This window comes from Lepisosteus oculatus, chromosome 9, assembly GCF_040954835.1.
Source record: "Lepisosteus oculatus isolate fLepOcu1 chromosome 9, fLepOcu1.hap2, whole genome shotgun sequence".
Taxonomy (NCBI): domain Eukaryota; kingdom Metazoa; phylum Chordata; class Actinopteri; order Semionotiformes; family Lepisosteidae; genus Lepisosteus; species Lepisosteus oculatus.
The window spans coordinates 17,456,957-17,481,861 of record NC_090704.1 but is presented as its reverse complement, the minus strand read 5'-3'; the positions used below and the strand labels follow the sequence as shown (position 1 = coordinate 17,481,861).

The 24,905-nt window shown below is 36.6% G+C and overlaps 1 protein-coding gene and 1 long non-coding RNA gene across 14 annotated transcripts in view; one reads left to right on the top strand and one right to left on the bottom strand.

Annotated features, from left to right (window-relative positions):
* The window catches only part of LOC102696525 (DAB adaptor protein 1), a 362,145-nt gene extending 348,511 nt beyond the window's left edge, over nucleotides 1-13,634 (top strand). For 9 of the 13 annotated variants that reach the window (XM_069194212.1, XM_069194221.1, XM_069194217.1 and 6 more), the window contains 2 exons: nucleotides 2,236-2,307; nucleotides 9,559-13,634. In XM_069194212.1, the coding sequence (XP_069050313.1) occupies nucleotides 2,236-2,307; nucleotides 9,559-9,603 (117 nt within the window). In that variant the 3' untranslated portion in view covers nucleotides 9,604-13,634. Of the gene's footprint in view, nucleotides 1-2,235; nucleotides 2,335-9,558 lie in introns of all 13 variants that reach the window. The other 4 variants (XM_069194220.1, XM_069194219.1, XM_069194215.1 and 1 more) reach the window with 2 other exon arrangements.
* Nucleotides 685-24,905, bottom strand: LOC138241189 (uncharacterized). Its single transcript, XR_011190391.1, has 4 exons — nucleotides 24,520-24,905; nucleotides 22,690-22,789; nucleotides 1,848-1,862; nucleotides 685-798 (listed from the first exon to the last, which is right to left on the bottom strand). It is a non-coding gene; the product is annotated as an uncharacterized lncRNA (long non-coding RNA).

The window sequence follows — 24,905 nt, the reverse complement described above, 5'->3', positions numbered from 1 at the left end:
GCAAAAATTAGTAAAAATCCATAGTGTCTTCAGTCCTTTCATATGTATACTGTACCTTTAAATTTCTTTTAAACAGTCTCCTACCTGAAATGATGTCTTAGAACTTTTAATGCCAGCACTAGTTCACCATATAAGACATGTACAGTATTCCCATAGAAATGTCTTACAAAATAGGCTCAAACTAGCCACCTATCATTTATCATTAATTTTAACCGTCTGTCTGCAATTGTGTGAATAACATGTTTAAATTCCCTGACCATTCCACAGAGTAAACCTGCAAGACCTTCCCTCATTTTGTAGCTATTAAAAAAGCTGTGGGCTTATTAATATCCATATGGAGTACAAACCTGTATATACCACATTATATATACGGTTAATAATAAATTCTGAAGTCACAATGTACAAGCCACATAAGTAATTTACATTTCATTTGTCATGTAGCATATCTCCTATGGTTGGTTGTAAATAGCAAAAGTGACCAATTCGTCACAGGCTGATTAATTCATGGTGTACATGATCATCCTGCAGGAAAGGGAACATGATGGGACTTCTTGGGAAATAATCGGGAAAGTTTTTAAAGTGTGCAGTGAGATGTGCTCCATCTTTCTATCTGTGATGTCAGGGTTAATAAAGAGCTCATCACTTGGATCATGAAAGAACAAATACAAATGAATGAAGATTAGATGTGGTAGTAATTTTTATTTCACATGCTTTCATGTTCTGTCTCAGCAGTGCAGTCCTTGCTATATATCTGTGTGGTCACCTTTATCTGATCCAGTATCCACATTTGTTGAAAATCTAAAAGAAAATATGTAATAACTTTACATATTACATTACATTTACATCAGCATTACTTAACATTACATATACAACTTAACTTTTCCGCATTGGGATTGAAATCTAAAACAATTGTATCATGTTATTCTATTAATTATGTAAATACAACACACAAGATTATAAAAATAAACATTTCAAATCCTGATATGGGACAAATGAATTGCATAATGTTATCTCCTATTCGATGGAAACACCACAAACAAAAACACACACGCATTTACTGGTTACAAAACAGCATTACCTGGTTATAAAACACTTCCATTTAATGTAAATCCTACACATTAATAACTATGATATGAACATGGCAACAACTCCTATCTTCAAATTTCATGTATTATAAATTAAACAAAAAATGTGTTTTAAAAACATGCAGAGTTTTGTTTTCAATAATAATCCAGCCACAATTTTTGCCAATTATTAAAAGTATGAGACAAATTACCCAAATTCATTTTTTTTTGCATGGAATGAAACCTTAATTTGAAGCACAAGATGGAAAATACCATTTGTTACTGGCCTAGAAAAAGTGCTGCCAGAAGTCAAAGAAGTGCTACCAGACACCTTTCAGGAAACGAATAAATATGAAGAAAATCTAGGAAAGAGGTAGTCAATTAAGGGCAGTTAAATAGACAAATGCCTAGACACTTAACGTGGTCATGATATAGATATCAATTCAAGGGAATAGATAAGTTTCCCATTATATAGCACTATGAATCATTGTCCGTTTTACTGGTTTCTTGCTGTTGTACAAATACTAATGAAGTGTAGAAAATTAAGCTTTTTGCATTACTTTAATGTGATAGACGTTTTCTATAAACAGGGTCATTAGTTTGAAATATTTTAGGCTTATTGCTGGCTTATTTCCTGTCCATAGCAGTAACAAACTTGCAGAGCAGTGCATTGAACTTCAGAACCCTGTTGAGCTGTTTATTTCATTTTAGAGTTGAACCAAGTTGTTTTGTGTGTGTGTCTGGGGGAGTTAATACTGCAGTCAGGTGATGTTAGCTACTTACCATCTGTCTCGGAATCTGAAAGAGACCAGAATATGGAAATTGTAAATATGGGCTTTAAACATGAATTGAAGACATTACAAATTCAGTGATTTGTACCCCCTGGTTGTGAAACTGAAGTGGCCAAGCAGAGCAAGAAGAGTGGGCTGAAAATTTAAATGGAAAGGCTAGTTTTATGTATGATGCATACTAGGCATGGCATGTCAGAATTACTGGCACAGTGAAGGGTTAGATTTGCTTAGATTTTCCTCTGTTCTTCATGGCGATTGATCCTGTGTTTGACTGTTCCTTCAACTTTGTTCTTTCTTCCTTTCCTCTGCTCCTTTGTTCCTGCACTGTTTGCTTGTATGTTCTTTTCTACCTTCTTAGTTCTCTCTCCCTTGATTTCCAGGCCGGTGGGTCTCAGGCCTCCTCTGCCAGCGAGCCCCCCGCAGAGCCCCCTGTTGATAGCCCCAGTCCACAGGTCGGTAGCTAGATAGCGCAGGTCAGGGTAGGTATCTGTCCTTCTTTCCTGCTCTTGGTGTTGGCCTGCTCTGTGCTCACATCAGCTGACACCACACGCGCCCTGCCCCCCTTCATCACAACTCCACATTATGGCTGTGCGTCTCCATGTGTTTTATTGCTTTTCCTTTAGGTCATCCTGCTTTTCCTGCACATTACTCCTGCCTGCATTGGCAGCATGCTCTGTGATACAGTATATGTGATGTATATGATATGCATGTATGTGTGCATGCTAACACACTCCCACAGTGCATCTGGATGTTTTTATTTTTCAAGCTGCGACAAAACGTGAGTATCTTGACCATATTATTATATGACCTAATATGTGCACTTTCTTCTCAACCACAAATCTACTTCTTCTCTCCCAGTCATTCTTATCTCTCCAAGTAAGCTTCAGTAATCAATATATTAGTTCAAAAATATAATGTAAAAAATAAAAAATAATAATTTTCATTCTTATCTGTGTGATTGATACCGTTTCAAAAATATTCAGTGTAGTTAATCCAGAATAAAAGCAGATGTTGGTATAATACCTGATCAGATTTGAAGGGCTAGGTTTCAGTAGTTGAAGTTTTGTTTTCATGTCAATCTTCATCTCTTACTGAAAATATACTGGCAAACCCATGCATGGCGTTGTCAGTATAATCGGGAATTTACATGGCAATCTGTTCATATTCTGTAGCTTGTAGAATGATTTTGTAAAACTCAGTACATGTTAATTTTATGTAGAAAACAATCAATGTTTTTTATCAAAGCGTTATTTCTTATTGATCCATTATTTTGAACCTCAAATGCCTTTTGCAAGGTGAAGCCCATGCTAGCAAGTGCCTTCATTATATTCCTTATCTATCAAACCAAAATGGTGATTAGTTATAGACTAACTAATGATATGTTCTGGTGATGTTTGATTACTGTAACATTCATAACAAAAGAAAAAATATTAAATAATGGCATTTTCTTTGCTTAACTGTCAGTTTTTTTTAGATGAATTGCTTCAGAGAATGTATCTGTTTTTGCTATAAAATGTAATGGATCTCCAAAGTATTTTTTAAAAATGAAATGTATGATTGAACATTCATTCTGCTCCACAAGCTTCACCAGCATTTGCAAATTGGTGGTCAGTTAATGTTGTACTATCCAACTGATGGGGCACACAGAAAGTACAAAAGGCAGTCTTGAACTGTGAAAATATTTCATAAGGCTTCAGGTTGAAATCAAGTATAATTATGTTGACCCCTCTCTGTCTGTCTTTCATTGTATTGTTGCACTTTAAATCTCCAAGTCTTGTGTTTTTTTTTGCATATTTTGCAGTGTAGTTTGGTAAAAGCAGGATTCCTTGTTTTGTAGACCTTATGGAAGCTTGAAAAGATTCAAAAGTAGTCAACAACTAACTGCTTTTCAGTGTGTGTCTCTCTACAGTATATGGTGGAGACGGGTGGATTAAAAGCATAGAAGGACAGTGCTCTCAGTGTAAAACACAATGAGACAGCCGTTTCTTCCAGCTCTGTATTATACACAATGACGTGTGTTTGCGGTGTTGTCAGTGAACGTTTGTACTAAATGAAACCATTAAGTCCCCTTGGTCAAATACATGCAATAATGTATTGTTACAGTTCACTTATTGATCACATGCTGCTTTGTAATGCAGTATGAGCAGCCTGGATGATGCCCAGGAAAACAGATATTTTTATTTGATTTTGGGCATGAATATGTCTGAAGAATGGTGGCTCCCTGCCACCATCCCTCAGTTTTAATCCCCTCATTGTGCAGTCAGGCCAGCGCTGTAAACAAGAGGTTGTATTCCTCATGTTTCACTATCTTCAAAATGAATAATTTAAAGTGACTCAAGATGCTATCCTTTTTCTGGCTGTCACTATGAGTTCAGGCACTGGGCTGTTAAAGCACTTGGCACCTTCCTTCTGTTCCACATAAAGCTGTACAGTATACTGTACAACCCCCTCCCAAACATACACAGTTGCTGCAGTCTGCCCTCCTTCGTGAAATCCCATTTCAGCCTTCAGTGAGGGGAGCGAGGGCTGCCTCTCCTATCTTTCAGCCAGTGTATCTGAGAAGAATTTATGAGGCGGAGGCAAAACTGAAGGCCTTGTTCATCTGGATTAACTCAGGGTTTGAGTTTTCCTGAATTTAAGACCTCTTCACCTTAAAACTTTGGTTTTAGAAGGTTATTATTTAGAACATAGATTAATTTAATTTATCGTTATGTCAATTATCTGAGAGATTTCATCTGAGAATGATAATTTGTTTAATGTGTTTGTATAATGTGTTTTTACAGTGCTAAAGAAACAATGACTGCAAGTTTTTAATTAATTTTTTAAAATTTGTAATTTCTGAAATTTCTTACATATTTATTTAATTTAATTTCTGAATCATTTTCCATAGTTTCCAGAATATATATTACATCATATCCACCTTTAACTACAGTGTGCAAAAAGGAATGCATGATTAGGCAGTTCTCTCTCAAATAAAAACCATGTTGAATCTGCAGTAACAAAGCACTATACACACTACAGCCACCTCCACACACACATTTCCCTTCGTGCCTTCAAACATCGCAATACAGAGAAAGGAGGGAGCATATGAATGCTCTCAATAGTCAGTTTGACAACAATAGATTGAACTGCAACCCTAGTAACTGTGTGTGAAAGATATAAAGATGAGACATGATTATTACTGGCATCTTTATCATTTGCATTGGTATTGTAAGAGTTTGGCATATTTACTAATTTGGTTAGACTGAGAATTGTTTTGTTTTTATTTATGAGTTACTGACTGAGAAGAGAAGGGAAGGTGACCCGCATGGCTACAATGTGCAGACTCCATGGTTAACTGATTGAACTGTAGAACCAGCAGTGCCATCTAGTGCTTATGCTGGATACTGAAGTCCACAGTACATGCAGAAAGATTTCAAAATTAAATGGAAAAGCATAGTATGAAGTACATTCAAATGTGTTTTCGTCGCAGAATTATGACAGATTTAATTCATTTTCCTGATTTTTTTCTTGGTGGCTCGGAACACTCAGTACTTAGTACTTAGAACACTCAGTACTACAGTACAGTATGTGCTCAGGCACAAAGTGCCTTTAATAGTCTTTTATCTCTAAAATTTATTTGACAACAATACAATTTTCTTGCTTGTTAATTAGGTTTTTCACATTTACTGTTTTGGACATACTGTACATATAACCTTATATTCTAAATCTTTCTCATAGGGAGGGTGTAAACTGGGAAACAGATTTCAAAGAAGTTCAAGTAGGTAGCTGCATCAGCAGGCTGCAAAGAAACAAGTAAAGGTTTATTTCTTGTTGAAAAGAGAAGAAAATAAACAGAATGTTTCTGCTGTATAACCTTTCTCCACACACCTGAAGAAGGCTCCACAGCCGAAACGTTGTATTTCTTTCTTCTCTTTTCAGCATGGAATAAACCTTTACTTGTTCCTTTGCAGATTTCAAAGAAGACACGTATTGCTTAGTGTACTGTTGTGTGAGACTGGATTTAATCAAAAGTACAGACTAATATGAAGCATGGTTAAATCAAGAAAGCTGACTAAATGTCAAACCTAGAGAAACATTTTTAGCTACATTTTTATAATTTCTAATTTGATGCTTGGTAAAAAATGAACTATTTATAGAAACTAAGTATTTTCAACTTACAACAGTATTTTTCTGAAATTATTTTGTTCTCCTGTCATTAGCTTTATACTTTTTTTCTTGTAAGTAACAGAATTCGAAATTCTGTTCTGTCCTCCTTATCCTGTTTCTCTTCCTCTGACCCTCTAGAGGACAAAATACAGTTACTTGACAATGCTCTTTTATCTCCCCTTGACACCTTTGCTCCTTTAAAAACTCGAACCATCTCCTTCTCTCGCCCTGCCCCCTGGTACAATGACCATCTGCGATTCATGAAGGCAACCTCTCGCAAACTTGAGCGTAGGTGGGGTCTTTCCGGCTTAAATGTACATTATATGGCCTGGAGAGATTACTTATCTGATTATAAGGTTACTGTAGATTCTGCTAGATCCACCTACTTCTTTCACATCATTGAAAATCACCAAAACAATCCCAGACATCTTTTCTCCACCATCAACAGACTGCTCAAGCCAAACTGCCCTACCACATTACCTGCCTCATCACAACTTTGCAACACATTCTTAGATTTCTTTAGTTCTAAGATTGACAACATCCGGCATCACATTCTCTCCACTACGGATATCATTTCCATACCTCCTCCCTCCTCATCCAACTTCTCTGGTTCCTGTCTCTCCAGCTTCTCTCTTCTTGACTCAGCATCCCTAAACAAACTAGTTACGCGCATGAAACCCACATCTATTTTAGATCCCATTCCAACCACTTTATTCCAGTCCTGTTTCTCTTCTCTCTGTCCCATTGTCCTCAATATAATACATGAATCCTTGAGCACTGTCATTACCAACGATCCTCAAAACTGCTGCCATTACCCCAGTGCCAAAAAAGCCTAACATGGCTCTCGACAATCTTAACAATTTTCGCCCCATCTCCAACTTACCCTTTCTCTCTAAAATTCTAGAACGTGCTGTCACACTTCAGTTACATAACCACCTCATGACAAACAACCTTTTCGAACCCCTCCAATCTGGCTTCCGTCAACTTCACAGCACAGAAGCGCCCTAGTCAAAGTCACCAACGATCTCCTAATAGATTCTGATTCTGGTTCTCTTTCCATACTCATCCTTCTTGATCTCAGTGCTGCCTTTGACACTGTTGACCATAACATCTTACTTTCTCGTCTCGAGACTGTGTTTGGAGACTCTGACACTGCCCTCAAATGGTTTAAGTCTTACCTCACTGATCGCTGTCACTTTGTCTCTCTCAGTGGGTACAGGTCTGAAATTGGTCTTGTCAAGTCTGGTGTCCCCCAGGGCTCAATACTGGGCCCCTTGCTCTTCAGCATTTACATGTTCCCAGTTGGTCTGCTTTTAAGATCACATGGCCTCAGCTTTCATTTTTACGCTGACGATACTCAAATATACATCCATACCAAACCCGACACTGATGTGGCTGTCTCTATTCTATCTAATTGCATCTCTGACATAAAAATTTGGATGACTCAAAACTTCCTTCATCTTAACTGTGACAAGACTGAAGTCATGCTTATTGGTACTCCCCATCAACTTCGTAAAGCCAGTCCTGTAACCCTGTCTGTAGATGGCTCTGTACTTGAGCTTCAATCAAAATTGAAAAACCTTGGGGTTATATTCGATTCTGGCTTAACATTCGACCCACATGTACAGCATACTGTCAAAACATCTTTTTTTCACCTTAGAAATATCGCAAGACTACGCCCTATGCTAACATTAACTGTGGCTGAAAAGCTGATCAACATATTTGTATTCTCTCGAATTGACTACTGCAATGCTCTACTCCCTGGGGTATCTAAATCTACTCTGAACAAGCTGCAGTATGTCCAAAATTCAGCAGCCAGAATCCTGACCAGGTCTAGTGCAAGTGTTCACATTACTCCTATCCTGGAGTCCTTGCACTGACTTCCTGTCAAATTCCACGTAGACTTTAAAATCCTCATGTTCACCTATAAGGCTTTACATGGCTTGGCACCTCAATACCTGTCTGAACTTTTATCGCCCTACTCCCCACCTCCCAACCTCCACTCTTCAAATTCTGCCCTCCTTACTGTCCCCCAAGCCCGTCTACATTGTTTGGGCGACAGGGCCTTCTCCTGCTATGCCCCCAAGCTCTGGAACTCTTTGCCCAAGGATATTAGAGAGTCACCTTCTCTAAACTCCTTCAAATCCAGACTCAAAACCTTCTTCTTCAGAAAAACCTTTACTTAACTGGTTTCATTCTTCACCCCTCTGCTCTTCTTAATACCACCTTCCACGGTCTCTTCTATTGTTATTGTTGTATTGTTGTAATTATAGTTGTGTCCTATCTTGTGAAATCTTCTTATTTATTGTTGTAGTCTTCTTATTTATTGTTATTGTCATCCTGTAAACCGCTTTGAGAAGCCACCTTTAAAGGCGCTATATAAAATAAAGTTTATTATTATTATTATTATTAATTTATTATTATTATATAAGTGGTCAGTATGCATGTTTAGGACACATTAGTTCTCAACACAAAAGATCTGATTGTTTTCTGTTTTGATGCTAAGATATTGTATATTGTTTAACACACTGCCTAAGCTTGGTGTTATTAGTAAAAACTAAAGAAAGTACTTTTAGTTTCCTTAAAAGGAGTTTGAAACATTTAACTTAGTTTTTTTTGTGAATAATTGGATCTCTGCTTTCAAATCATATTTTTTGTGTGTGCACTATAAGTATATGTATGCTATTTAAATGCATTGCAAATAAATAATGTATGTATTGTATTTAGTACAATTTGTTTAATCTGTAATTTGAAATTGTTTGAACCACAAAAACTAAAATACATTCTACACCAGTTTTTCTATTTATTAATTTACTGTTTTAAATGTATAGCTGTATATTCTTAAATGTACAGAATATGTCACTGTCAGAAGCCATATCACTCTGCAACTCACAACTGACAACCCACTAAAGCTATGCAGGTGTGAGCCTGGTCAGTACCTGGATGGGAGACCTCCTGGGAAAAACTAAGGTTGCTGCTGGAAGAGGTGTTAGTGGGGCCAGCAGGGGGCGCTCACCCTGTGGTCCATTTGGGTCCTAATGCCCCAGTATAGTGACGGGGACACTATACTGTAAACAGGCGCTGTCCTTTGGATGAGATGTAAAACAGAGGTCCTGACTCTCCGTGGTCATTAAAAATCCCAGGGCGTTTCTCGAAAAGAGTAGGGGTGTAACCCTGGCATCTTGGCCACATTTCCTATTGGCCCTAACCAATCATGGCCTCCTAATAATCCCCATCTATGAATTGGCTTCATTACTCTGTTGTCCTCCCCACTGATAGCTGATGTGTAGTGAGCATTCTGGCGCACTATGGCTGCCATTGCATCATCCAGGTGGATGCTACACATTGGTGGTGGTGGAGGGGAGTCCCTACTACCTGTAAAGTGCTTTGAGTGTAGTGTCCAGAAAAGCGATATATAAGTGTAAGCAATTATTTGTATTATTATTATTATTATTATTATTATTATTATTATTACTGCAGGCCATGTATAGTATAATTTTCTCTTATGGTTGTAGATTACAGCATTGAACTAACACTGTCTTTACTGTCCACAGGAGAAAGATCCTCTCTATGCCCAGATTCACAAATGGAAGAAATAAGTACAAAAGAAAATCCATCTTATGGTGCTCCACAAGACCGGATCTGAAAGACCTTGTTGTCACCTGGCTCTCTGTGGGTTCCTAGGGCTCTATCTCTCTGTAATCTGACACTGCAAGGCAGAAGGTTTCCTCTCACTGGAATGGTGTTCTTCTTCAGCAGCCTCTTGTTTTTAGGAGCAGATTTATGAGCTTGTTTACTGCTGCTCATATAGACTCCATAAGAAAGGGAGACACTGTACTTTTTGTTCCTTATTTTTCTTGTTTTGTTGTTGTTTTTAGTAGGTCCAAACTGTTCCCTTTCTAAAAGAAACAAAAGAAACTAGCTTTCAACAGTCGCCGTGTCTCAAGCATTTTTTACGGCGGACGCATTCAGCCTTACTGAAGTCTCTTTGTGTGGCTTTTGAGTTTCCTTCCACAAAGAAACGAGAATGACATCGCTGCGCACAGAAAATGAAGCAGATTGGTGCCACTTTCCTTCTAAACCAAATCCATTGGGATGTTAAAAAAGATCATTGTATTACCATAAAGCTACAGTATTTATGAGGAATGGAAATTTAATTGAGACATGATACAAATCAGTTGCAATTAAAACAAAGATAAAAAATCTAATGATTCCTTGAGCAGAGAAGTAGATTTAGTTAATTTGTTGGATAGCCCAGCTCCCCTGATGGAGAAATACATGATTTGCTTCATTCAGAAGGGAGAGGAAAATCATTTTCTTTCATTTCTGTTTCTGCTGCTAGAGTGCTATGCAGTAAAGATTATTCTGTGCACCCTGTATTGAAGACAAAAGGAATAATTTGCCAAATCTTTCTTCATATAAAGTCTCAGAAGAGATGTGTTGTCTGTTGAAATGGACACTGAGGGGCATGGATTTTGCTAATCCAATTCTGTGATTGAACTGTTCATTCTCTATAGCTTTTGTACAATACTAATTAAAAAAATAAGTTGAAATGGAATTTTTATTTTATAAGTCAATCCAGCCATTGGGGTCAGCTCTATATGTGTTTTAGGGTAAATGGCTTTAAGGCATCTGAACTTTGGTTTGCCAGATTTATTTTGTAAATAAGTCATTCTTTCAAACAAGGACTCTTGTGCCATAAAATAGGGAGGCACAAGTGATGCCAGTTCATACATGAAACCCAAGCAATATCAGCATTTCTTTTTGCTTGTTGATTTTGCTTTAACTTTTTTGAGATGTCACTACAATTATGTATGAAGTAACAGTATTTTAAAAAAAGAACATTTTTCTTTCGCATTATTACAAGAAACTCTTACTATCAATTTCTTGTAGTCTTAAAAAACAAGTACTGCTGGGACTCCTGAGAGGCTCGACCACGCAGCTTGAGTCTTGCATTAACTAGTTCAAACCTGGGATGTGTATGACTTTTGTAAATGGTGACTAGGTTTCTCCAGATAGGAACACGCCAGTGGCCAGGTACCGCCAGGGTTTGATGAGTAAGAGCTGACCAGTGTGTCTTTGACCTGCCATGCAAAAGCAGCCACTGGGAGCTTGCTCTAATCAATGAGAGGCACATTACAACATCCATGCTGACTGTGGTCTGTGGTCCCTTGAGACTTAATTGAAAAAAAGGCAAATGTCCTTTTGTACCAGTATGAATATTCTAGATTGGGAATGGAAGATAATTGACAAGTCCCATTTTTAAGGAGTTTTCCACTGAAATCCACAGAAAAGCACCTTTAGTCCCTCTTAAAAACAGCAAACAGCATCACATGCAGTGAACACTGCCTTAACCACTGTTCTATGAGTGTGGAGAGCACAATGATGTATTGTGTAAAATATACCCTGTTCTTTACACTGATACACTGTGGCAAATATACAGTACAATTTCTGGGTAATGATCTAGCAGTGAGGGCTAACTTGATAAAACTGTCAGGAAGCACTATTTTTTTCCAAATGGTATGATTATTCAAAATAATCTTGTTCCAAAGTTAGTCACTGTTATGCAGATGTTAAATTGGCTTTATTGCTTTCTGAGCAATATGACAAAGGTCCTATCTCTTGCAGCCAAATCTGTCTGTCCCTAGTTCTAAAGCTCAGCCTGTGAAAACTTCAGCAAAAGTCACAAAGTGTTAGAGTGCTATGGTTACCGCTCTCTGTTAGTTACTCTGCTATTAGTCCCCTATTCTGTTCTAATGCTTATTATCAGTAGAGGCCTCTACTGTGCACATTTATGTTCAGGTTATCTCATCCAGAATGGAAATTGTTCATTCAACAATAATTAAAATTAAAGGTTTGGCAACTTCCACATAACACAACAACAATTTAGCCAGCATTTGGTCCTTTCACTTATGAGTACTTTTTTTTAGTTTATTGTTTTATTTAACCTTTTGCTTGTTCCTGTTGTTGCCTAGCATTGTCACATTATACAAAATGATGTTAATTCACACACCAGGCCTGATGTATAATGAAATCAGCATAGAATCTTAAATTTGTGACTGAGCTGGATTCACAGAAAGTCATTGCAGTAGTGTACAACAACTCAAATAGTACTGTATCTAGAGAGTATAGTGCTTTATAAAATTTCTATTCAGGCTGGGTATTGGATAAAAAAGTAAAGTGCCCCTCTTCCTGGTAAAATGCATTTTCCCCTCAAATTAGAAAAGGCCTAGAATGCAGATTACATTTTAGGCTGTAATGAACTACTCACCATAAAGTCACTCTCTTTAATTGGCTTTAATGCATTTGGAAGCCAAGATGCATTGTCCTTTAACTAAAGATCTAGACAGTGATGCTGAGAGGTTATATTCCACTGTGTGTAAGACATAATCAGCTATTCCCATTCACTTTGAATGTTTTTGTCTGCCTGGATAAATTATAGGCACCTACTTATACATCAGAAGCACTCACCACTGGAAATATTTCCTATTTGTAATTTGAATCACGATGCCCTGTCTTTCCTTTACAAATATCCCATCCTGACTTCTATCAAGGTTATTGTCTGACTTAATTTACAGCCACAACACAAGTCATTTTGGTTATCCTGCTGGCAGCAAATAATAGTCTGGTGTATGTACTCTCACACCATAGAAAATAGAAGTTCAAATTGCTCACATGAAGAACTTCAATTTTCCCCAATGGTACCATACAACCAAAGGCTCAAGATAAATGTTCGTTGTCCTATCTGTGTGTGCACCCTCCTCATGGCCTTGGCAGAGTATAAAAGAGCAAAGCAATTTTCCCATGCTGGATTTCAATAATACTGTATGTAGGACTTGGTATCTCTTTCTCAGGGGTTACCATATCATCTATGTAAGGTGTGTGTGGGAGAGATGTGCACTTAACTCTATTAGTTTCTCATGTATGTTTGGGGTATGTTGTTTCAGTTGCTGGAAAATCTGTGATAATTACTTTTGTCCTGTATCATCATGTAAGAAATGCAGTGACCTGTATTTTCAATATTACATTCATTTCAGTGCCAATATAAACTGGAAAAACAGTAAGTACTGGAATCCTAAGGTAGGATGGAAATGCAATTCATTGATCCTGTCTTATAAAAGAATTGACAGATTGCACTCTGAGTCTAGCTTTCCATCATGAATTTGGATATTAAGAACCTAAAAAAATTGTACAATGATGTGTGTGAGAAATACATCCCTAGACCCACCCAAGAAAAGTGGGTGGGGATCTTGAAATTGTTTTTAGGTGTTGAAGTTCAACCCATCACATTTTTTTTTTGCACATTAATTTTACAAATACCATTCTTACTCCAATTGCCTATGTTATGGCCAGAGTCCCATTTTAATTTGAATATTTTTTTCAACTTAAGAAAATGTAAGAAGAAAATTTGACAACAGAAATGAAAATAAGGGGGAAAATGACTGTTTGAGTACATTTCTAGATCTATTTTAACTTTACCTCAGCTAACAATTTGTTAATGTAAATTTACATTATTTTTATCTTTATGAATACAACATTCTACAGTGGATTTTTAGATATTTTTTTCTTTTCTTTTGATTTATGTAATCCACCATGTAATACTGTTACAAATAAACACATCCTAAAAGAAGATGTTGACTCCTTTGTACTGTAAAAATCACAATGATCCCATGAAGATTAACTCATAAACCAGCTGGTTTTTCACTTCTTGTCTTTTTAACATAAAATATTAACTACATAAGAACAAGTAGAGATTAATTACATGCTGAAAAGTTAAAAGAATTAAATAAACAACATTATAACTACTGTATTGATCTTATATAGGCCAATGAGAGAGGTTGGGAATATTTATACAAGTCTCCTTCTTACCAGCCTGGCTTAGTTTAGCAACAGATTTCCATTGAATATAAGAAAATCATTAGATTATAAAGTATAGAAATGTGAAAAGATCATGATCTAGGAATAAGAAAATACTGATGCTTGAGACTGGATTACCTGTCAGATCAACTTATAAAATTGTACCCTCCTTTCAAAGTAATAATATTAAAAACAAAATCTATAAAAATATTAAACACCTTTCCAAACCCAAGGACAGTGTACATATTGATAAAGAAAAAGACAAAAATTACGATAAAAGTAAACATTAAACAATAACATACAGAGTATAATACAGGGTAAGGCCCTCATAAAAAAGATGGGTTTTGCCTTTAGATTTGAAAAAAGAATTTGCCTTCCAAAGAGTTGGAAAATGGCCATTCCATAGGTGGCATTCCATTTATTGTTAATAATTCCAAGATTTCTGGGTACAATGAGCAAAGGACCAGCCTACAAGTGAGAGTATAAACATGGAGGAGATCAGAGATGTACCTCTATGAAAGAGCTAGAATATTAAAGCCTTAAAAGTCAGTAACAATATATTGTATTGAATTGATGATTTCTTTTTTTATTTTAGAGAGCAAAACCAAACCATTTTACATATAAACTACAGATGCAGCCATTCAAAATGCGTGGTACAAACCCGCGGTACGGTAATCTACCCACAAGCCGCCGCGGGGCACTGTAGGGCACCGCGGTAAGTGATTGGCTGGCCAAAATGACCGACAGGGGCACTCGTGGTACATTGGTTGGTAGTGAAAAGATTTAATCATTTAATGTCTTTACTGTGCACATTTTATTCCGCTTAGTTTTGAATATTTATATGGAATTTTACCACTAAAGGGAAATTTATGTAGCTGAGCATAAAAAGAAGAGGAACATAATGCATCTGAAGATCATAAACGATATTAATTTAGGAACATAAACATTACTGAACGTAAACTGTACTGTGTATGGCTGGTCTTGGTAGTTTAAAGAAAAATACACACCAGTCTTCCATTTCTTCCTAAATATTTTAAGCATGAAAGTTTTATGAAACGGTACCCAAATATGCAATTGCTGTATAGAATGAATTTTAATTTTAAAAAATTATTTAACACGAAAATTAAGCTGTTTACATCTTCCGCATGAGAACAGTCACCCGTTGATACCCAACGCAGAAACACAGCCAGTAACTAACAAAGAGAGGACATTAGCTAGCCAATATGATAAAGAAATAAATGATTATTTTGTTTATTTCTTTTGCACATTTATTTGAACATTTCCATCGATTGTACAAGCACTTGGAAACTGTCCAATCCCTAGTTCATCAGGCATTTTCTTTTACGCTGCGGGCATTCTCCCGGTCTGGCGCCGGTCTGTGTCTTCTAGGATATAATGCCAGCGAACTCTTGTTTTTATGTCCACTATAACAGACAATCTCCTTTGCTTTTAACCGAGCGTCTAACCCCTCTGATTGGAGCAAAAAGACATGCTGGTTTGCTACACATACTGTACCAGGAAGATGATTTCTTTCTATTCGAAACGTGTATTTTAAAAGTTTAAGAAGTAAAAACCTTACAGCGTACACAGATTTCTAAACTGATCAGGATCGTTATCTTTGTCTTATCCATAATAATGTTCACCGCTCTGTCCAGCAAATTAATAATAAACTTTATTTTATATAGTGTTTTAAACAAATAAGTAATTAGATTTCTCATAAACCTAATCACTTTTTCTATATAAACACAGCGTGATTGCTCTCTGAAAATGCTTTTTCTTTTTATTTAGGCTCAGATTTCAACTATAGATCGTATTATTATAAACTTTCTTGGAAAAACGTATTTTATGTAAACCATGTTTGCTATTAATTCATTTAAGGCTAGAATATGTTCATTGTCTTCCAATCGAGTTAAGTTGACATTAGAAGCTTGCCACGCCCAGACTGTTACACCAACGCATTAGCATGTTAAAGCAATTTCATTGAGGAGCCTAGCTTTCTTAACTAGTAAGTACTGTACTTCCTTGGTTTTGGAGGGGGGAGATGTCTTTCGCTGGAAATCTCGCCCCCTTCTACTTTGAAAATACCTGTGAAACTGGTTTAATTCGTCACAGCCAGCACTCCCGCAGAAAGGGGGGTTGTACTCGTTAATGTCTTAGCCGGAACACATCATTATATCTCATTTTGTATTTCTATAAAAAAATTGTTTGCCCAGCCTAACACTATTGTTGTTATTCTTTTTATCCTGTAAAGCGCTTTGAGGAGCACAGCTTTCTCACCACTTAGATTACTTTTTAATACCATCCTTACACAAAGCAGAAACTTCTTGTATTTTCCGATTACATACAAGTGGAAAGATTACAGATTTTAATCGTCTTTTTTCTGAACCAGGGAAAATCTGATCATGTTCTCTATAACAATAATAAAAAACTTTATTTTACATATCACCTTTAAAAGTGGGATCTCAAAGCAATACAGTAGATGTTAACCACAGATTACAAAGTAAATACCCAGACAAACACAAACGCGTTTTTAATAAAATGCTTTTATTCATTCAGCAGAGAGAGAGCGTAAAACCTGGGCGTAACAGCTGTTCCTTTTTCTGATCACTAACTCTCTGGATAAACGTCTCACCTGTCCTGTTCTTTGTTTTCCTAATTTGCTGATTATGCCTTCTGCAATCCACTCCTGCCCTCACACCTAAAGAAGACTATTTTAAATTTCTTTGCACGGTCCATTGTGCAATGAACCCTTGTATGTGCTGTCCTTAAGGTGATATCACATAAAGGTGATATGAAAAATAATGTTTTTTATTATTGTTATAGAGAAACATAATCAGATTTTCCCCGGTTCAGAAAAAAATATTTAAAGTATACTAGTTTGTCACTAGTATACTTTTAATACAGTCTTTGCTGTGCTCTAGAGGATCCTTGTGATATTTCGAGCTCTGGTTGAATGATAACTGTCGCAGTTTAAATAAATTTCGTAGTTGGAAATTATGAAACGCTCTGTTAAAAGCAAGGGAGTTTTTATGTCCGTTGCAGTTTTTTTGAATCCCCGGCGGAACACATTCCATAAGAATCAGCGCTTTTATATATCGCCTTTAAAGGTGGCTTCTCAAAACGCTTTACAGGATAAAAACAACAATAATAGCAACAACAACATTATTGTGTTTCATTGCACTTTGACAGATCGTCCTTAAATCAATTGTTGACTTTTCTCTCTTTACTACTGAACTTGTTTGGATTGACTGAGCTCCGTTCTGTACCGCACAATGATCCCCCCAGAGTCTCTGCCCCTGGTGACTTTTTTTTTTGACAGAGGGTAAAAAACTCTCTCTCGCTTGCCCCCCCCCCCTGTCTGTTTTTTTTTTGTGCTGTCCTTTGACAAAACAAGGCTCGCCAGATAATGTGAATCGAAACCTGTTTTTCTAGCTTTTAAAGTCGTGCGATGTGTGAGCGGGAACACATCATTATATCTTATATATGAAAAATACATAATATAACTCAGAGAGGGGCGGGAGGGGGGGACAAGCCGATACATACTCTTAGAGTTTGATTAATAGGGAATATAATATAAAAATAAAGTAATAAAAATAAGATACACTCTACAGACATTCACAACAGCGACTGTCAGAAGATAGGACACAGCGGCTCAGACACCCGCTGAATGGAAAGGGGCACTTTAATGTTCTCTATGGCTAATACTAAAGCCAATACTCTAATATTCTTTTCTGTATGTTTAACAATTGTGGATACTGGCCTAATTCGGCCCTGCTCCCATTGTTAGGTGTTAATGTGTTGTTGTTAAGTGTGAATTTGTACCTGTTTCCCTGAGGTCTGGATTTTTTTCTGGAAAACCATAACTCTGGTCTTGTCCAGATTGACTGTCAGCACCCAGGTCTAACAGTGCTGCTCCAGCAGTGCCAGGTTCTGCCGCAGCCTCTGTTCTGTGGGCAACAGCAGGACTAGGTTGTCTGCAAAGAGCAGGAACTCGATTTCTGTAATTAATGCAGATCAGTAAATCAAGGGACAAAACAATTATTGCACCTGGCTCCTCAATGGGTTTTGACGTGCTAATGCATTGGTTTAACAGTCCGGGTGTGGCAATGTTTTTTATTATTGTTATAGAGAAACATGATCAGATTTTCCCCGGTTCAGAAACAAAGATCTAAAGTATACTAGTTTGTCACTCTTCTCATCCCCTCTTTGCTAAATGGCTTTTGAATAGAGTCACATGAACAGAGAGGTGAAACAGCCCTACACAGCCCTGTCGCAGTACACGAATATAATTATATCTTATTAATTTCTTTAGATACGCGATTCTTTTAATACAGTCTTTGCTGTGCTCTTGGGGATCCTTGTGATATTTCGAGCTCTCGTTGAATGATAAGTGTCGCAGTTTAAATAAATTTCGTAGTTGGAAATTATGAAACGCTCTGTTAAAAGCAAGGGAGTTTTTATGTCCGTTGCAGTAAAAGAAAATGCCTGCCAAAGTAGGGCTTGGACAGATTCCAAGTGCATTTTTGCAATTTATATAGAATTGTCCATTGTGCTGCTGTAATACAGTTCCCGGCGGAACACATTCCATAAGAATCAGCGCTTTTATATATCGCCTTTAAAGGTGGCTTCTCAAAACGCCTTACAGGATAAAAACAGCAATAACAGCAACAACAACAATATTGTATTTCATTGCACTTTGAAAACCAAGTAATAACTTAACTATATATGCAAACGTTTTATGATATGTCGCTGTTGTGAATGTCTGTGGAGTGTATTTTATTTGCCTGTCTGTCCTGGCTCTCTCGCTCGCCCTCTCCCCCTCTCTCCCTCAGTTCAATTCAATTCAAGGTGCTTTATCAGCATGACAGATGGGTACAATCAGTGTTGGGTATTTACTTTGCTTTGAGATGCTACTTTTAAAGGTGATATATAAAATCAAGGTTTTAACTTGCTTTAACTCTAAGTTAAAGTCTGAGTTCTCGTGTCTGTCCTATCCAAACTCGAAAGTATTACAATATGTGTCTTTATAGCAGGTGGTGTACAGCTTTTTAGTATAGATTACAGTTTTCTAAAATGTATTTAAAAAATAAAAACGATTACAATCTAATCTTTCCACGTTTGATCCCAAGATACCAAGAAAAATAAATCTAAATGGGGAGAAAGCTATGCTGAAAGTTTATTAAGATACTTAGAAGACAAAGATACAGTATAAATTTATGTTGCATTTGTCTGATTGTGAATCAAAAAACACATATATTTAAACCCGCATTTGCGGTTAAAATCAAAATGCGATTTAAATCAATATAAATGTTTATATTGCCTTTTGATTGTTATGAAAATTACTTAAATTCGATCATGGTGTGATATTTAGAAATATACATTTGTTTGGTGCGAGTGAGGTTTTATTTAATCTCTGACTCAGGGAAACGTTTCATTTTTTCAAAGAAATGTTTGTTAAAGGAAATTCATGGGGATTCAGTGGGATTCGATCACAGTCAGGAACCTAACCCACTGAGCCACTGGCAAGGTCACATGGAGGGTGCTGAAAAAGCACTACAGAAACATTATCAAGACAATGTACAGCGTGTACTATTCTTGTGTTGCGGTATACGAATATAATTATATTGTTGTTAATTTCTTTAGATACGCAATTACATATTACTTTGCATGATTGGAAACAAATGTGTGATTGTGAAATGCTGTAGTGTTACTTTTACAAAGACGGTCAATGAAAAAAAGAATGTGGACCAGGGCAATACTTTGAGTTTACAGCTTGTCCAAGGTCATTCATTATTAATACTATTAGTAATATCTTCGTTAAAGACTTTGATGGCGACAGCTCAAACATGAGAGGTTGAGCTTTATTAGGTCCACCTTGCGGAAATTCCGGATAATATTATTTTGCTTGCGGTACTATAGGAGAATTTACGGTAACTCGCGGTATTTACCGGTAACTCGCGGTAGACTGCGCACCGCAAAATAATGCGGTATCGCCCGCGCATTTTGAATGGCTGCATCTGTACCATTATTCAGCCTTACTTTTACATTACACCTTCGACTATACATCACAAACAAAAATTGCCAATTCCTGTTTGTTCCCCTAGTATTTTACAATTATATAACTTCTAAACAAAATTATATACATTCAAAATGAGGTAGATGTATACATTTATGAAAGGGGGGAACCTATATACTCTAAATGTACCAGCAAAACTCTCTCCATAAATGTGAGTTAGTACATCTCCATTGAAATTCACACATTTTAAGCCACATTTCATTCAAAATTCTAACTTCATTTTCTTTCACCCATTTATCTTTTATATACTCTGTAGAATATGATTTATTTTCCATAAAACCTTTATATAATCTAGATATAATACCTTTACCTAATTCTGATTTGTAGGCTTCTGTAACTACTTTCACTACCCCATCATTAAATCATTATCCACTTTATTTGGTTGAAACTCTATCATAGGCACACCATCTGAGTATCTTTAATGCCTCACCCAAGTGATACTCTTTTGTGATCGTATTCCATGTCCTTAGTTGAAACTGTATCCATGGATTGAATATTTTTCAGTAATTTTGTTTAAATTCCTATTACCTAATAATGCCTGAATTGTGGGCTTATTTACAAGGGATAATTACATATATTTCCATCTGTCTTGATATTCTGGAGTACAAAAATTAATGAGAGGTTTAATTTCAGATGCATAATAATAATCTTTCAAATTTGGTAAAGCCATACCCATATCTTTTGAAAGTTGCAATGTTTTGAATCTAATTCTAGGTTTCCTCCCCTGCCAAATAAACCTAGAAATCATCTTATCCCATTCTGAAAATAGTTTTGCAGCGACTTCTACAGGGAGAGCTTGAAATAGGAAGAGTAATCGAGGCAGTACATTCATTTTTACAGTTCAATTCTAGAACTAAAACTCAAAGCGGATTAGGTTCTATTTCAGTATATATGCTTTAATTTTAGTTATAAGGGGTCCATAATTCATTGTTGCTAATGTAGAAATATATTTTGGTAAATAGACTCCTAGATATCTCATTTGAACTTTGGTCCCACTTAAGGTGGTATTTGCTTTTAAAAATTCGGGAGGGTTGTAATTAAAAGTTAGAATTTGTTGTTTTTTTTATTTATACCCTGCCAGCAAGCCAAAGCTATCTAAGAGTTTCATTAGTTCTAGAAATGAACTAGTGGGAACCTCCAGATATAACAAAAAGTCATCTGAGTACAATCCTATCTTGTGCCCTTGTATAGAAATACTTTTTATTTAGCTATCTTGTCGTATCCACTGGGCTAATGGCTCTATATATAGAGAGCAAAAAGCAATGGAGACAAAGGCCAGTCTTATCTAGTCCCTCGTTCTAAAGTTATTCTATCAGATAAATAACCTTTTATTTTAACTTGTGCCATTGGTCTATCATATAAGGTTTGAATACCTTTGATAATATTTTTGCAAAAACCAAACCTACATAAGACCTTATAGAGGTATTTTCAACTAACAGAATCAAAAGCTTTCTCAGCATCTAGGCTCATCAAAGAAGCTTCTAAATTATATTGTTGAATATGGTTCATGATTATCAATGTGCGTCGAATGTTATCATGGGTTTGTCTATCTTGAATAAACCCTGTTTGATCATAGTGTATCAGTTGAGGGAGAATATTTTCAATTCATTTAGCCAGTATTGCTAAATAAATTTTATAATCCACATTAAGGGCTGAGATTGGTCTGAACGATCCACAATCTAATCTATCTTTCCCCTCCTTAGGGATAACTGAGTTGATAGTCTCTCTCCATGATGGGGGCATTTTTCCATCAATTGATGCTGAGCTACAAGCAAAAAGAAGATTTGGTATTAATTCTGCTCGGAAGGTTTTATACCATTCTGAATTAAAACCATCAGTTCCAGGTGATTTATTAGTTCTGAGGCTAGTTATCACTGAATTCAATTCTTCTGGTGTTATCGTCGCTTTTAATATATTATTTTGATAATCCGTAACAGTTGGTAAACTGAAGGATTCCAAAAAAGTATCCATCTTTTCTTCACTTTCTGAAGGGGGTTGTGTACATAGTTTTCTGTAATAATTTGTAAAAGTGTTTTGGATTTCTTCCCATTTATAGATAGATAGATAATACTTTATTAATCCTGTAGGGAAATTGATGTGTTACAGCAGTCCAGCCCAAGACAAGCAAAACAGACATCAGAATAGTTATAAAACAAAAGACAACAAAATAAATAAAAATAAATAAATACATAGGTGTGTGCAAAATGTGCTGATCATAGCCACTGTAAAAACAATAAAATATGTGCAAAATGTGCATAGGTTTGCAAAATGTGCAATGTGATTGTCCAAACAGTTCAATGGAGTAAACATGCTGTCCATAGAGGAGAAAATGAAGCGCTAACAGTCCTAGCCTAGGGCAGCGTTATACACCCTGACAGCCGCCGGGAGGAAAGACCTGCGGAAACGTTCCCTTGAACACCGTAGCTGGAGCAGTCTATTGCTAAATGTGCTCCGCTGCCCAGTAACAGTCCCATGAAGCAGATGAGAGGTGTTGTTCATGATGGCTGTGAGCTTGGTCAGCATTCTCCTCTCAGCTACCACCTCCATGGGTCAAGGCTCATCCCCAACACAGTACCAGCCTTCTTGATAAGTTTATTGAGCCTATTTGCATCTTTTGTCATGATGCTGCTGCCCCAGCACACAACAGCATAGAAGATGGCCGCCACCACCACTGATTCATAAAAAATGTGTAGTAGTGTTCCACACACACCAAAGGACCTGAGTCTCCTAAGAAAATAGAGTTGGCTCTGACCTTTCTTGTACAGGGCGTCAGTGTTACCAGACCGCTCCATCTTATCATCCAGGTGTACCCCTCAGTACTTGTAGGAATGTACGCCCTCTATGTCCTCACCCTGGATGGAAACAGGGTTCAGAGGAGACTTATTCCTTCGAAAGTCAAAGATCATTATATAATACACCATTACAGTTCTGGTCCCTTATTATCGGTCTGTTGTTTTTTAAATTTTCTTGCCAACAGCTTTAGTGATTTTGACCCTGACTCGTAATATTTTTGTCTAGTAAATATATATATATATTTTAATTTCCTGTGTATATAAGACATCTATTTTGTTTCTCATCTTTATTTCTTACATGATCTTTTAATACTGATTTTCTTGATGTTTTTTCTCCAATTAGATAATTGTAGTTGCTTTTCCTTCTTCTTATGACTGCTCAGAGCAATAATTGTCCCCCTTATAACTGCCTTTAATGTGCCATATCATCTCTGGTCCCATTTCCCCATTATCATTCTCCTCCAAAAAAATGTTGGAACATTGTGGGTCGTTCAACAGACTGGAGTTCATCTTCCATGTTGTATTTCCACGATTATTACTTAATCGTATGGACAATGACATAGGAGTGTGGTCTGAAAAATCAATTCTACCAATATCGCAATGTTGAATCCTATGTCTATCTCTCTATATAAAAAAATAATAAATCCTTGAATATACTGAATGAGGGAAGGAATAGTGAGTGTAATCTCGCCCACTTGGATAGAAATCTCTCCAAAGATCTATTATTCCCATTTCTCTCATCAGTACATTAATCTTTTTATGCAATGACTTAGCCCTCTGAGAAGATATATTTGTAGAGTCAAGCCTGGGGTTAAGACACACATTCCAATCACCTCCACAAATCAGTATCCCTTGTGCATTAACCATCAAGTCGAACATTTTTTTTTAATAAAAATTAAAATCACTACCAGGTGGGGCATATATATTAAGTAAAGTTAATAATTCCCCTTCCATATTTCCCAGTACTAATACATATCTCCTGTCCTTATCTTTAATGTCTGTAAGCAACTGAAAAAAGCAAAACCTCTCCTATGGCCAGATTTATATGAGGAGAAATACATTTTTGAGAAACCTTAATTTCCTTAATCCTTAATTTCTCGTGTTCCAATACACTCAGATGTGCTTCTTGTAAAAAAACAATATGAGCCCTTTCTTTCTTCATTTTAGACAAAATCTTACTTCTCTTAATAGGGTTAAGAACTCCATTAACATTAAATGTAACTATGTAACAAGCGTTCAGTGAAGAGGGATAGGACTCAGGCAACAAGAAGTTGTTTTACAAGGTCTTGCTTGGACATATTTTATGTAAATGGTAGAACTTTCATACTCTCTCCCATAAGACATATGTTTCATATTGTTAAACATCCTCCACCCATCAATTTTCACAAACAAAAAACACAATAAACAAAAACATTAGCCAAACAATCTTAAACAAAACTGTATCCATCTCCATCTCGATCACAGTACTTTCTTCCATCTGTAGGGTTCTTTTCAAATGAACCCTGTGTCGGCTTCTCTTTAGAAAAAAAAAGAAACTCCATTAGAGAAGTCCTCCTTCTCCTCTGGAGGAGGGCCCTTAAGTAGGCGACGCAATGGCAAATCCAAACTTTTATTATAAAAAGAAAAAAGAGGGTAACCAGAAAAATAAAAAAGGCACTCTAGTCGTAGTCACCAGATATCTATCCCAACATTAACAAATTATCTTAAACATCGCAGGACACTTATTCAAAAAAATAAATTACAAAAAAACAACTAAACAATTAAATCCTGACCAACTTTTAACAACTCACTGTATCCATTTTCTTCAGTCTTGCAAGGGGGATCTCCACCTAAAACTCTGTAGTTTCTCCTTATATTGCTGTTTCAAGAACTGGTCTTGCACAGGGCCAACCCGTCTGCCAGCCTTCTGCCAAGTAAACAGTTGCTCAATTTTTTCTTCCAATGTAGGCGCTAGTGGTATAACTTGAACTTTAAGTCCCCACTCTGCCATGTCCTTTCTGGCTTCTGCTGCTGAATGGTATAGACAGGTGCCTTCTTCATAGAACACCCATAGCCTCGCTGGAAATGGAGTCTGAAATTTTCTGGAATTTCAGCACCTTTTTTACCTCAGAATATTCCATACATTTTTTGAGTACTGTCGGGGGGTAATCATGATCCACGTAAAAATCGTTTGTTA